At 36.4% G+C, this 15914-nt stretch overlaps 1 protein-coding gene across 1 annotated transcript in view; it reads right to left on the bottom strand.

Moving 5' to 3' along the window:
* Window positions 1-637: 637 nt before the first annotated feature.
* The window catches only part of TBC1D20 (TBC1 domain family member 20), a 50938-nt gene continuing 35661 nt past the window's right edge, over window positions 638-15914 (bottom strand). Inside the window, exons 6-8 of the mRNA XM_051979461.1 lie at window positions 8938-9079; window positions 3421-3605; window positions 638-3216 (exon numbers count right to left, since the gene is read on the bottom strand). Of these exons, the coding sequence (XP_051835421.1) occupies window positions 2961-3216; window positions 3421-3605; window positions 8938-9079 (583 nt within the window). The 3' untranslated portion in view covers window positions 638-2960. The remainder of the gene's footprint in view (window positions 3217-3420; window positions 3606-8937; window positions 9080-15914) is intronic.

The following is a 15914-nucleotide window of genomic DNA, read 5'->3' on the forward strand; positions in this document are numbered from 1 at the left end:
CCCTCATGATTTCAAACTGGATTTCCACAACAGCCTTGTGGTGGGTCTGCCTGCCTCATGCCTCTTTCCACTCTAATCCATTCTCCATTCAGCTCCTCAAGTGATTTAGTTCCCACTATTTAAATGCCAGGGGCTCTTTATCAGTTCCAGGAGTAAATATAAAATGCTGTTGGGCATTCAAGGCCCTTCATAACTTAACCTCCTCCTCCTTTCTAGTCTTCCAACATCTCACTCTCCAAGAGGTACTCTTAAGTGACACTGGTCTGTTGGCCATACCACAAATAAAACAAACACTCCATCTCTTAGCTGTCCTACATGCTTGGAATATTTCTCCTGCTTCCTTTAAGAACCAAATAAAATCCCATCTACAGGAAGCCTTCCCCAATTCTTAATTTTTATTAATTATTTCTAATTCATTGCTTTGTTTACACATTGCTTCCTCATTAGACTAGAAAGCTTCTTGAGGGCAGGGGCTTTTTTGCCTCTTTTTGTCTTCCCAGTGATTAACATAAGGCTTGGCATGTAGGAGGCCCTTAATAAATGTTTAGTGATTTATAGAAATAACTTGAATTGCTGATCTGGTCCATCTAGAAAGGAAGGACAACAGGGAATAAGTTGACAGAAGAGGCTGAGACTGTTTAGTAACCACACATGGCTGTTTTATTTCATACAGGGATCTGTACAAATTGTATTTACACATATATATTCTTTACAGAATAAGTAAATCACCTGAAGATAGGAGAGTATGCTTTTTTTCCCTCATTGGCAAAAGGACATCCTCAGCCTCAGCAAAGGAGCAAGGCAAGTGAATTTTCCTTCCTTTTTTCCCATCAGGGTAAAAGAGAAGCTAGTTTAATTTGCTTTCAGGAAGGCTTTAGGTTGGGTGGAGGGACTGACACAATTTTAGGATTCTGACTACACCTGTTCCCTAATAAAGAACACTTTCAGCATATTGGGAGAGCTTCATCTCCCAAAAGCAAAAGGTTAATTTGCTGTCCATCCTCCTTGAAGTGGATATAATAGGCTGGCGGGGTTCCACTCCCTTCACTCAGGAAGGAGAGTTTCCTTTGTCAACAAAACCATAAGAGTGACCCCATAGAATGCAATTACATAAAGCCAGACTGCCCTAAAACCCTGGGGATGATTGATATTCTCATCATCTGGTTTGGTCATTTTTGTCAAACCTTAAGAAGGATTTCACAGGATCCTCCTTTCATCCTGCTTCAGTTTCTTTTAGTTTTAAAGTGCTAAGTGAAAATTTGATGTTTCACATCCTGCCTATCCTTTGGGAAGGCTCCTGCCAAAAAAATAAACAAAAACAAAAACAAAAAACCACCCATTTCATGCCCACCATGTGATCAAACTAGGCAAAGGTTTCTGGGTGAGAAAGGAGTGAAAACAGGATTTACTAGGGGGAGTGTATCTGACACCTTCACTTGTAACAAAATACCTGTTAAAGAGAGCTGTGCAGAAGGAGAAAAATTTAAAGGAAGACGGCTGAGTGGCTGTTTAGCATTTGACACCCCAGTTTCTCTGAAGAAGCAGAAAAGGCACTTTTTTTTTCTAGCCAGAGTCAGGTTTAAAATAAATATGACTCTGGATATTGGAAAAGCCACTTTCTAAAGGGATTAATGGATTTAAATCTGCTTCCCCCACATCTAGCGCCACAAGTATGGGAGCTTGAGTTTGATTCCTTCAGGATCTTGCTCCATAGACTGCAATTTGCCCCTCCTGAAGGAATGGCCAATTTCTAACAATATTCCCTACAAAATAAGAAAATGCCCAGGGGAAAGACAGAACTGAACCCATGAAGCAATAAAGAGGTAGTGAGTGGGTATTTCTTTTGGGGATGAAGGAGGGACCAAGAGAAAAGCCCAAGATGTGACAGGCTGAGAAAATTGGGTTTCATGGGAGTTTGGGCTGTTTACAAATATTAATTTGGAATGACATACAAAAATACTTTATGGTAAATAGTTTTCAGGGCCTCACATTCACCCCCCTAAGTAGTAGTTCTTTTTCCATTTTTTCCATGGATGAAGAACATTTATAAAGCAAGTTTGTATGTATACTCCAAAAATAGTAATAATGATGGCTTTTATATGCCATCTATTGGCTCAGGGACTGGAGAACAGGGAGAAGAGAAGATCAACTTAGAACTGTATCCAAACAATCATTATCCATTTATGCTTGATAGGATGTGCCCAAGAGATCCCTGGGCTTGGGAATAGGTAGTTTGTGCCCAGTGACCTATTTCATATCTGTCCCTTTATTTCTCAACTAATTGCACTGGGAAGATGAAAAAAATTAACACTGAATCCTTGGTAACTAGATCTTGTCAAAGCTTCACTGAAACCTTAGAAAGTGAATATGGAAATTAGTATGATAGCTAATGGAGTATCAGGATTTTATGAATAGTTCTATTTAAGAACTTTCTCTGTTCTCTAACTAAAGACCTGCAGACTCTCCCTGGCTTTTGCTCATCCTTCTTCCAACCATTCAATAACTGTGACGGTTCCTTCCTCCCTTGTATAAAAAGGAAAAGAGGCAAAAAAGCCTCTATAGTAAGGACAGTAGGCTTGCAGTGGCTCAGGTTACTACTAGCCTCGCATAATTCAGTTGAGCCCAATCCATATGAGCTTCAAAGACAAAAGGGAGTTAAAGTAACTCAATTCCCTTCACAGGGGAAGATGGCAGATGTCTGCCCAATAAGAAACCCACTGCTTAATGACCAAAGAGATAAATAGGTTTAATACCATGGTCCTAAATGGTCCTTGGTATTGGATAGACCCTTCCATAAGCCCCTGAAACAAAGGCAAATCATGGACAGGGTAGTTTGGGTGGTGGGGATAGAAAACCCTTGACATGAACCCTTTTAATAAAGGAATGCTGACTTCCTCTCAATCTTCCCATGGAAGGGTGAGAAGCTTAATTTAAAATAATAGAAGCCTCCTCCCCAGTTGTCAGGGAAATAGCTGTAGTTGAAACTTAGGGGCCCACTCAAGGGCACTCTTTACCACTGCTAAAGCAGCTGCTCCCAGAGCCACTGTTAGCCCCATCACCGCCAACTTCACAAAGCGATTGGTCCTTGGTTTGGTCAGGATATTTTTTGTCCGATCCTCGGGCTGCAAGAACCCTCGGAAACGTTGCCGTAATACCATGTCTGGCCTTTGCTGGGCAGATGCCAACTCAAAGTCTTTAAAAGTAGAGGCTGCTGTTCTGTAAAGGAAAGTGGACAGAGATGAGAATTTGTGTAAGGGACAAATGAAAAGATAGCTTTTGTACAAGAACCTGTGAGATCTAAAATGGGAATTCAGTTACACATGTCTAAATCTCTGGAACCAAAATTTCCAAACATCCTTTTTTAGTACTATTCTGTTTAGGAAATATTTCCAGATCATCCAGTGCCATAGACTTACTCACCTCTCGGCTTGCTGCTGAGCTACCTCTCTGGCAAGCTCAGATGGAGGAAACTGAACGAAGAGATCTCCTGCTCTACTGATCAGGGTTTCATAGGGCAAATCCTGAGGGATCTGGGACAAGAGGTGGTGAACAGAGGCCATGTCACACTCACAATCAAGGACTTCTTGCTCTCGATACAATACAATCTACAGAGATAAAGTCAAGAGAGCCTGCAATGAAAACCTGAGAAAAGATGATAATGGCCTATCCACAAACAAACCATTACTCTCGAAGATAGATTTATATTAGTCACGAAAAAGACTCTACTGAAATTTCAAGGCAAATGCCATTTTGGATATAATATAATGGATGTAAAAGTAATATAAAGGTGGAATACTAGACCTGGAATCAAAAAGATATAAGTTCAAAACTGGCCTCAGACAATTCCTGTGTGACCCTGGGCAAGTCACTTAATATCTGTGTACCTCAGTTTCTTTATCTGTAAAATGAAGATAATAATAGCACCTATTCCTAGGGTGGTTATGAGGATCAAATGAGAGCACATAACACTACATGAATGTTAGCTATTATATAAAGTGGACTTAAGTGATGAGAAGATTAGAAATGTTACTATCTTGATGAGATAGTCTGACACAATGGATAGGGTGAGGGACCTCATGTTGGGAAGACCTGAGTTCAATGTAGACTCAGTCACTTACTAGCTGGGCAGATAAATAACCTGATCAAGTCTGCCTCAATTTCTTTGTGTGTAAAATGGAGATAACAACAACACCTACCTCTCAGGCTTCTTGTAGGGATTAAATAAGATAATAGATATAAAGTGTTCTACAGCCTTAAAGCACAATATAAATGTTAACTCATTATTATTATTATTATTATTACTAGATAATGAAAAAGCCTTCTTGTTGGAGGCTTGGACTGAATGATACCTAAATGAGTCCTTTTTGAGGAAAGAGGCTCAAGCGCCTATTCAAATTCTTAATTAGACACCAAAAGTAATCCTCTTATAAAAGAAACAGAAGAGAAGAGGAGATTCATTGAAGTACTGAATTCACCCACAACAGAAACGACTTCTACTGAATGCTTCCTCCTCTCTGTGCTGATGGTGGATAGATGTGTCTTTTTTTTTTTCACTTTTCAAACTCAATTCTTTTTCTTTTAATGTCATTTTTTCTTCTCAAGTACACCAAAGGCAATTTTGATCACTCAGTTTTTTAAAATTTTGAGTTCCAATTTTTTTTCCTCTTTCCCTCACCAAGGGAATTTTGAGTTCCAATTTTTTTTCCTCTTTCCCTCACTCTCCCCTAAGACAGTTAGCAATTTCATGTGATATATATTTGAGTGATGATATAAAACATATTCCCATATTAGGTTGTGAAAAAAACTAACTACCCCCACAAAAAAAATAAAGAAAAAAGAAAAATAGTATGACAAGATCTGTACCAATTTTTTTTTTTCTAGAAGTGATTACTAGTTTTCATCATGAGTCTTTTGGGATTGTATGGCTGAGAACAGCTAAATTATTCAGTTGGATCATCATACAGTATTGCTGTTATAGTATTGTTGTACTCCTGGTTCTACTCACTTCACTTTGCATCAGTTCATGTAAGAATTTTCAGGTTTTTCTAAAGTAATCCTGCTTATAAACTGGAAAAACATTTTTACATTCAAAGGTTCTGATAAAGGTCTTATTTCTAAAATATATAGAGAATTACTCAAATTTATAAGAATTCAAGTCATTCTCCAATTGATAAATGGTCAAAGGATATGAACAGATAATTTTCAGATGAAGAAATTGAAATAGTTTCAAATTGTCATATGAAAAGGTGCTCCAAATCACTATTGATCAGAGAAATGTAAATTAAGACAACTCTGAGACACCACTACACACCTGTCAGATTGGCTAAGATGACAGGAAAAGATAATGAATGTGGGAGAGAATGTGGGAAAACTGGGACACTAATACGTTGTTGGTAGAACTGTGAATGAATCCAACCATTGTGGAGAGCAATTTGGAACTATGCTCAAAAAGTTATCAAACTGTGCATACCCTTTGATTCAGCAGTGTTTCTACTGGGATTATATCCCAAAGAGATCTTAAAGAAGGGAAAGGGACCCACATGTGCAGAAATGTTTGTGGCAGCCCTTTTTGTAGTGACAAAAACTGGAAACTGAATGGATGCCATAAATTGGAGAATGGCTGAATAAATTATGATATATGAATGTTATGGAATATTACTGTTCTGTAAGAAACGATCAGTAGGATGATTTCAGAAAGGCCTGGAGAGACTAACATGAACTGATCTGAGTGAAATGAATAGGACCAGGAGATCATTGTACATGGCAACAAGAAGACTATATGATGATCAAGTCTGATGGATGTGGCTCTTCTCAACAATGAGAGGATTCAAATCAGTACCACTTGTTCAGTGATGAAGAGAGCTATCTTCACTCAGAGCGAGAATCATGGGAACTGAGTGTGGAACACAACATAGCATTCTCACTCTCTCTATTGTTATTTGCTTGCATTTTGTTTTCTTTTTCAGTTTTTTTCCTTCTTGATTCGATTTTTCTTGTGCAGCAAGATAACTGTGTGTGTGTGTGTGTGTATATATATATATATATATATATAGGATTTATTTTAACATATTTAACATGTACTGGACTACCTGCCATGTGGGAGGGGTGGGGGGGGAAAGGGGAAAATTTGGAACAAAAGTTATGCAAGGGTCAATGTTGAAAAATTACCCATGCATATGTTTTGTAAATAAAAAGCTTTAATTAAAAAAAAATCATCCTCCTTGCCATTTTTTATAGCACAATAATTTTGCATTACAATCACATAGCACATTTCAGCCATTCCATGAATGATGGGCATCTCAATTTCCAATTCTTTGCCATAATCAAAAAGAGCTGCTGTAAATATTTTTGTATAAATAGGTCCTCTCTCTCTCTCTTTATCTCTTTGAGATACAGATCTAGTAATGGTAGAAACAGAATTTTATAACCCTTTGAGCACAGTTCCAAATTGATCTGAAACATTTAGATCAGTTCACAACTCCACTAACAGTGCATTAGTTTTCCCACATTCCTTCCAACATTTTATTGTTTTCCTTTTCTGTCAATATTAGCCAATCTAATAGGCATAAAGTAATATCTCAGAATTGCTATAGTTTGCATATCTCTAATCAATAGATAGCTTTGATTTCTTCACTTGAAAACTGCTTGTTCCTATCCTTTGGCCATTTATCAATTGGTGAATGACTTGTGTTCTTAGAAATTTAGCTCAGTTCTCTAAATATTTGAGAAATGAAGCCTTTGTCAGAGATACTTGCTATAAAAATTGTTTCTCAACTTTTTGCTTTCCTTTTAATTTTTGTGCAAAACCAGTTTAATAGAATCAAAATGATCCATTTTATAACTAGTAATGTTCTCTATCTCATTTGGTCATAAACAAACTCATTTCTTCAAAAGGGAACAAGGACTGGGTCAATTCACAATACCTAGAAGCAAGTACTTAAGAATCTCTTTCACACTCTCCTACAGCTTACTTCACCACCAAGCCCAAATTGTGTCCACTTTCTATTTTAAAGAAGTAGCAGAGAATAGTTGCAAGACCACTGGAGCTGAATTCAGAAGATCTAAGTTCAATGCCACCATTTATCAACTGCATGACCATGGGCAATTCACTTCAATTCTCTGAGCCTTGATTTCCTCTATTAAAAAAAAAAAAAAGACAATAGTACCTATGTTTCCCACTTGACAATACTCTTGTGAGGAAAAGTAATTTGTAAACTATCAAGTGATAAAAGAACATGTGACATATTATGCTCCTAAGACCCATTGTGGGTATTCCTTCTGATAGATTATAATATCTTCTTGCCTTAATCAGATTATTTCATGAATTGCTGTGGTGAAAACAATTCAGCCCCTGGTGGCCAACATTCTGATGATCAGCATTTCTGAATTCGGCAACATTGTGCGACAAGTTTTCTGCTAGGCTTGTGCTCAAAACCTCTTCAGCTTGGTAAGACCTGCACAAGCTTTGGCACTGCTGAATGACATGGCCTTTGAGAGTCCAGGCCCAGCTAAGAAAGCCTTAGGAGTCACAGTAGGGCTTTCCTATAAACCAATAATAATAATTACTATCATCAATATTAGCACCTATTTTTTCTTTTCCTTCCAGCTTTTGGTTTTTATTTATATTCTAACACTCTATTCTTTTCTACTTTTGACAAGAATGGAATGTAAAAATCAGGGTTCAAACCAAGACATGTAAAAGCACTGACAACAAATTCAATCATTCTGGAAAGTGATTTGGAACTACGTGTCCAAAGTTATTATACTGAACACCATACTCTTTGACCTGAATAAACCATTAATAGTCCTCTACCTTACCTTCTGAATCCAATTCTCCCTGTGCAACAGGAGAACTGTTCGGTTCTGCAAATATGTAGTGTATCTAGGATATACTGCAACATATTTAACATATATAGGACTGCTTGCCATCTTGGGGGGGGGGGGGGTGGAGGAAGGGAGGGGAAAAAACGAAACATAAGTGAGTACAAGGGATAATGTTGTAAAAAAATTACCCTGGCATGGATTCTGTCAATACAAAGTTATTATTAAATAAAATAAAATTTAAATTTAAAAAAAATTAAAAAAATAAAAAATAAATAAATAGAATTGAATACAATATGATATCTGAATAAAGGTTGAATACAGTGCAACTATTAAAAAAAAAAAAAAGTCCTCTACCCCAAAGAGATCAAAGAAAGAGAAAAAAGATGCACATGTACAAAAATATTTGTAGCAGCTCTTTTCACAGTAGCCCCCAACCTGGAAAGTAAAGGTTACCTATTTCTTGGGGAATGCCTAAACAAATTATGGTCTATGCTACTATGCTATATAAAAATGATGAAATGGACAGTTTCAGAGGACATTAAAGAGACCTTTATGAAATGCTGCAAAGTAAAGTGAGCAGAACTAGGAGACAAATGACACGACATTATATAGAAAAACAACTTTGAAAGCTTTTAACACTTTCAATCAGAGATTAAGGCAATAATGAATCATGACTGACAATGAATCATATCACCTGTCTTCTGCCAGAAAGAAGATGGATATAAAATTTAGAATAAAACATGCATTTGAACATGGTCAATGAAAATTTGCTTTGCTAGTCTATTACAGTTTACCCCCTGACCCAACTGAATATTGGGGAGGCAATGGAAGGGATAAAAATTGCTTCTAAAAAATAAAAATAAATTAAAAAAAAAAACTTTAAAAAGGAGGAGAATGTCCTAGATCAAGGAGCTGCTTTTCCTTTTCCCTCAATTTAGGTGGAAAGAAACATGAAAAAAAGAGAAACACCTTACTTGGGACTTGGATGGGCATGTCTAACTCCACTCCCAGGCATTTTTGCTCCTGGAGGTGGAACAAAAGATCCTTCTTAAATGACCCTTTCCAAAGGAAGTCAATGGACTGCTATGTCACAGACTTTTGACTAATACTTACCACAGCAGCAAAGTAAATGGGCATCAGTGGGTGGCAGGCCAGAAAGAAGTCATACAACCGTACCACATGCCTGAAGTCGGACAGGACATGGCCAAACCAGGTGATCAACCAGCTGAGTGCAAAAATGGTCCCCACCTCAGCACTAAGAGCCAAAGGAAATCCAGTTGTTAGATTCTGCTGCAGCTTCTTCCACATCTTCCCTCCCTTTCTGGTTTCCCCAGCCTCAGATTGGTGAGACAATGTTTTTGGCAATATTTTCCATTAAGGAATAAGCTGTATTCCTTATGACTTCAGTATTCAAGGCTATAAATAGTAATGTTAGTGGCAGCTTGATGAGTTCTGGGCTTACAGTCAGGAAGACTTGAATTTAAATCCAGGTGCAGATACTTCTTAGTTGTGTAAGCTTGGTAATTCCCTTAACCTCTTTGTATGCTTCAGTTTCCTCAACTATAAATTGCAGATAATAATTGCACTTACTTCCTATGATGGTTGTGAGGATCAAATGAGATAGTCATAAAGTGTTTAGCAGAGTGCCTTAGTGGGAGATTAATAAATTCTTGTACTCGTCACTTCCTTAATTTCTCCAACACAATCCTGTAATGCTCTCCCTTTACAGAATGGGTCCAAGTCACTTTGCTTCAAAAAATCATTATGGTATAGTGGAATGAGCACTACACTAAAAGCCAAAGAACCCAAGTCCCAATTCCACCAATTATGTGATATTGATAAATTATTTCTCATCTCTGAGTCATAATTTGTTAATATAGGCAACTAGGTGAAAAATGAGGCAGCTGGGTAATAAAGTAGATAGAGTTCTGGGTCTAGGAGTCAGGAGAAACTGAAATCAAATACAGCCTCAGACACTCCTTAGTGTGACCCTGGACCTATCACTTAAACTCTTCATGCTTCATTTTCTTGATCTGTAAAATGGGATAATAGCACCTACCTCCTGAGGTTGTTGTGAGGACCATATCAGATAATGACTGCAAAGGACTCCATACTATACCTTGCTCATAGTAGACACTAGATAAATGTTAGCAACACTGATGCAAAGTGAAACATACTGTGTCCAAAGTAACAGCAATACTGTAGGATGATCAGCAGTAAATGCCTTTGCTGTGCTCAGCAATATAATGATCCAAGACTACTCTGAAGGATTTAAGATGAAAAATGATATCCATATCCAGACAAAGAAATGACAGTATCTGAATACAGACTGAAATATACTTCTAAAACCTTTTTATTTTTAGGGTTTTTTTGGTCTGTTTTCTTTCACAACATGATTAATATGGAAATATGTTTTGCAAAACTACATATGTATAATTTAAATTGAATTGCCTGGCTGCTCATCGAGGGGAGTAGTGAAGGAGGGAGGGAATCTGGAACTCTTAAATAAGTTTTAAAAGCAAATGTTAAAAAACCATTCTTACATGTTGATTGGAGAAAAAATAAAATATTAAATAAATTTTTAAAATGTAATTAGGAAATATTCAACAAATTTAAAAATCAAATCTTAGTTCTTATTGTTAAAATGAGAATAATAATTCTTGTGTGGTTGTCATAAGGACAGCAAAATATCATATAAAGGGGAAGTGTTTTTTTTTTTTTTTTTTTAAATTTTTCCCTTGGTGAGGATAGGGGAGGAAATAGTTGAAAAATAGTAGAAAGAATACTGGGTTCAGAGTCCAAAAACCTGGATTCAAGGCCTACTTATAACCAGAAGCTCAGTTTCCTCATAATACTACTTGAATGAATACCTTAGAAAATTATTTCAGTCTTCCAGCCAAGATGGTGGAGAGGATACACACATCTATCTAGGTTCCTTCTTGCCCTCAGAATACTTGTTTTCATGATACAGCCTTGGAATTAGTGCTTGATTGAAAAATTCCACGAGTACATTATCAACAGAAAAGATACTTGAAATTTACCAGAAAAGGTCTGTTTTTGCTCATGGGTGAGGACTGTTAGACCAGGTGCAGACTTGCAGGCAGGCAGCGAGAGCACAGAAAGCAGCTCACACTGAGCAGACTGGAGGGGACAGGATATAGTCACAGCCCTTGGAAAACTTGCAGGGAGAGTTTTATCCAGTGTGAGCTTCTTTGCCCTGGCAGCAAGCCAGTAGATCAGCAGAGAAGCTATAAACACAAGGGGTAAAGAACTCAATCCTGAAACACTGGGGTCTCTTGGGACTTGACCACACCCACCCAACACCCAGAATGACTCAGCACACTCTCAGAGTCTGAGAGAGTGCCCGCTAAGCAGGCAGCACAGCCATTGCTGTTCCACTGCTGCTTCACTGTTACTTCCTGTAGTCTGTAGAGAAAGCTTGGTAATACCACACTGCCCAAAATGCAGACCACATTTACTTTTTTGTTTGTTTTCTTTGATTCTTTTTTGTCAAAATGGGCAAAAATTTAAAGCGAACTCTTAACTATTGATAGGTTCTATATGGATAGAGAGCAGATTTCAAACCCTGAGGAGACTAAAAACAGATTGTCTCCAGATGAATCCGCAAAGGAGGATATGATCTAGTCCTCAACACACAAGGCTCTCATAAAGGCTCTCACAAGAGAGCTAGAATAAATATGGGGAAAGAAAAAGGAAGATGGGCAAGAAGGTCTGGATAAGGCATCCCACTCATTTAAAGATAGAGTGAATAAAGAAATCAAATCCCTGAAAAACAGAATTAGTGAATTGGAAAAAGAACACAGTTCTCTAAAAATAAAATTGGCGAAATGGAAAAAAATTTCATAGAACAAAACAACTCACTTAAAACTCAACTGGACAATTACAAAAGAAATAAAAAAAGTAAGTGAAGAAAATAAATCATTGAAAATCAGAATTGAACAAATGGAAATGAATGACTCTAAGAGACACCAAGAATCAGTCAAGCAAAACAAAAAAAAAAATGAAACAATGGAGAAAAATGTTAAATATCTACTTGGGAAAATAACAGACCTGGAAAATAGATCTAGGAGAGATAATCTGAGAATTATTGGACTCCCTGAAAAATATGATGAAAAAAAGAGCCAGGACACTATTTTCTAGGAAATCATCAAAGAGAACTGCCCAGATATTATAGAAACAGAGGGTAAAATAGACATTGAAAGAATCCATCGATCACCTACTGAAAGAGATCCTAAAATCAAAACTCCAAGAAATATCATGGCTAAATTCCAGAACTACCAGACCAAGAGAAAAATACTACAAGCAGCTAAGAAAAAAACAATTCAAATATAGAGTAGCCACAATAAGGATTACTCAGGAACTAGCAGCATCCACATTAAAGGATCAAAGGGCCTGGAATCTGATATTCCGAAAGGCTAAGGAACTTGGTATGCAGCCCAAAATAACTTACCCAGCCAAAATGAGCAATTGTTAGACGTTCAATGAAAGAGGTGAATTTTGTCTATTTCTGATGAAAAAACCGGAACTAAACAAAAAGTTTAATCTCCAAATATAGGACTCAAGAGAAACATAAAAAGGTAAAAAGAAATCTTGGGAACTATATTTCGGTTATGAATATACATAAAGAACATAAGTATAATCTGGTTTTACAGTTATAATATAAAAAAAGAAACTAGAGGTGGAAAGGAAATTGTACCAGAAAAAGGGTAAAGTGGGGATACTACATCTCACAAAGAAACAAAGGAAACCTATTATATCTGAGGGAAAGAAGGGAGGGAGATAAACACAGTGTGTATCTGACTCTCATCAGAATTGGCTTAAAGAGAAAAATATTAGACAGATTTGATTCATAGAGAAACTTCTCTCATCTCACTGAAAAGTGGGAGGGAAGAAGTGAAAAAGGGAAGGAATAAGCTAAACGAAAGGAATACAGAAATTGTGAGGAAAGGGGTAAGAAAGAGGGAGAAAGTCTAAGGTGGGGGGAGGGATCCTAAAAAGGGAAGGCTGCTTGAGGCAAGTAGTGCTCACAAGTTTAATACTGGGAAAGAGGATAAGGGGGAAGGAAAGGAGAAAAGCATAAGCAGGAGTTAATAAGATGGCAAGTAATACAGAATAAGTAATTTTAACCATAAATGTGAATGGGGTAAACTCCCCCATAAAAAGGAAGCGGACAGCAGACTGGATTAAAAGACAGAATCCTACAATATGTTGTTTACAGTAAACACACTTGAAGCAGGGCGAGACATACAGAGTTAAAGGTAAAAGATTGGAGCAGAATCTACTATGCTTCAGATGAAGTTAAAAAAAAGCAGGGATAGCCATCCTGCTCAGATCAAGCAAAAGCAAAAATTGATCTAATTAAAAGAGATAAAGACGGACACTATATCTTGCTAAAGGGTAGCATAGAAAATGAAGCAATATCAATATTAAATATATATGTACCAAGTGGTACATCTTATTTCTTAAAAGAGAAATTTAAGAGAGCTGCAAGAAGAAATAGGTAGCAAAACTATAATAGTGGGAGATCTCAACCTTGCACTCTCAGAATTAGATAACTCAAACCACAAAATAAATAAGAAAGAGGTCAAAGAGGTAAACAGAATACTAGAAAAGTTAGGTATGATAGCTCTTTGGAGAAAACTAAATGGAGACAGAAAGGAGTACAATTTCTTCTCAGCAGTTCATGGAACCTATACAAAAATTGACCATATATTAGGACATAAAAACCTCAAATTCAAATGCAGAAAGGCAGAAATAGTAAATGCATCCTTTTCAGATCACAATGCAATGAAAATTACATTCAATGAAAATAGAGCAAAAAAATAATTGGAAACTAAGCAATCTCATCCTAAAGAATGATTGGATAAAACAGCAAATCAAGACATAATTAATAACTTTACCCAAGAATGACAATAATGAGATGTCATACCAAAATGTGTGGAATGCATCCAAAGCGGTAATAAGGGGAAATTTTATATCTCTAGAGGCCTACTTGCATAAAATAGAGAAAAAGAAGGTCAATGAATTGAGCTTGCAACAAAAAAAGCTAGAAAAGGAACAAATTAAAAACACCCAGTTAAACAACAAACTTGAAATACTAAAAATAAAAGGAGAGATGAATAAAATTGAAAGTAAAAAAACTATTGAATTAATAAATAAAACTAAGAGTTGGTTTTTTGAAAAAACCAATAAAATAGATAAACCCTTAGTAAATTTGATTAAAAAAAGGAAAGAAGAAAATCAAATTGTTAAGTCTTAAAAGTGAAAAAGAACTTGCCACTAATGAAGAGGAAATTAGAGCAATAATTAGGAGTTACTTTGCCTAACTTTATGCCAATAAATTCGATAACTTAAATGAAATGGAAGAATACCTTCAAAAATATAGCCTGCCCAGATTAACAGAGGAAGAAGTAAATTGGTTAAACAAAACCATTTTAGAAAAAGAAATAGAACAATCTATTAATCAACTCTCTAAGAAAAAATCCCCAGGACCAGATGGATTTACATGTGAATTCTAACAAACATTTAAAGAACAATGAACTCCAATGCCATATAAACTATTTGAAAAAATAGGGATTGAAGGAGTCCTATCAAATTCCTTTTATGACACAGACATGGTACTGATACTTAAACCATATAGGTTGAAAATAGAGAAAGAAAATTATAGGCCAAGCTCCCTGATGAATATTGATGCAAAAATCTTAAATATTAGCAAAAAGACTACAGAAAATCATCCCCAGGATAATACACCATGACCAAATAGGATTTATATCAGGAATGCAGGGCTGATTCACTATTAGGAAACTATTAGCATAATTGACTATGTCAATAATCAAATTAACAAAAACCATATGATCATCTCAATAGATGCAGAAAAAGCATTTGATAAAATCCAACATTCATTCCTAATAAAAACACCTGAGAGTATAGGAATAAATGGACTTTTCCTTAAAATAGTCAGGAGCATTTATTTAAAACCATCAGTAAACATTATATGTAATGGGGATAAACTGGAACCTTTCCCAATAAGATCAGGAGTGAAACAAGGCTGCCCTTGACCCACATTTAACACTGTATACCAAGATTAGGTCAAAATGGGTTCATGACCTAGGCATAAAGAATGAGATTATAAATAAATTGGAAGAGCGTAGGATAGTTTACCTCTCAGACCTGTGGAAGAGAGAGGAATTTATGACCAAAGAAGAACTAGAGATCACTATTGACCACAAAATAGAAAATTTTGATTATATCAAATTGAAAAGTTTTTGTACAAACAAAACAAATGCAGACAAGATTAGAAGGGAAACAATAAACTGGGAAAACATTTTTACAGTCAAAGGTTCTGATAAAGGCCTCATTTCCAAAATATATAGAGAACTGACTCTAATTTATAAGAAATCAAGCCATTCTCCAATTGATAAATGGTCAAAGGATATGAACAGACAATTCTCAGATGAAGAAATTGAAACTATTTATAGACATATGAAAATATGTTCCAAATCATTATTAATCAGAGAAATGCAAATTAAGACAACTCTGAGATACCACTACACACCTGTCAGATTGGCTAGAATGACAGGGAAAGATAATGCGGAATGTTGGAGGGGATGTGGGAAAACAGGGACACTGATACATTGCTGGTGGAACTGTGAACATATCCAGACATTCTGGAGAGCAATTTGGAACTATGCTCAAAAAGTTATCAAACTGTGCATACCCTTTGATCCAGCAGTGTTTCTACTGGGCTTATACCCCAAAGAGATACTAAAGAAGGGAAACATGTGTCAAAATGTTTGTGGCAGCCCTGTTTGTAGTGGCTAGAAGCTGGAAAATGAATGGATGCCCATCAATTGGAGAATGGTTGAGTAAAATTGTGGTATATGAACGTTATGGAATATTATTGTTCTGTAAGAAATGACCAGCAGGATGAATATAGAGAGGATTGGCGAGACTTACATGAACTGATGCTAAGTGAAATGAGCGAACTAGGAGATCATTATACCTCAACAACGATACTGTTTGAGGATATATTCTGATGGAAGTGGATCTCTTTGATAAAGAGAACTAAT

This window comes from Antechinus flavipes, chromosome 2 (assembly GCF_016432865.1).
Source record: "Antechinus flavipes isolate AdamAnt ecotype Samford, QLD, Australia chromosome 2, AdamAnt_v2, whole genome shotgun sequence".
NCBI lineage: Eukaryota > Metazoa > Chordata > Mammalia > Dasyuromorphia > Dasyuridae > Antechinus > Antechinus flavipes.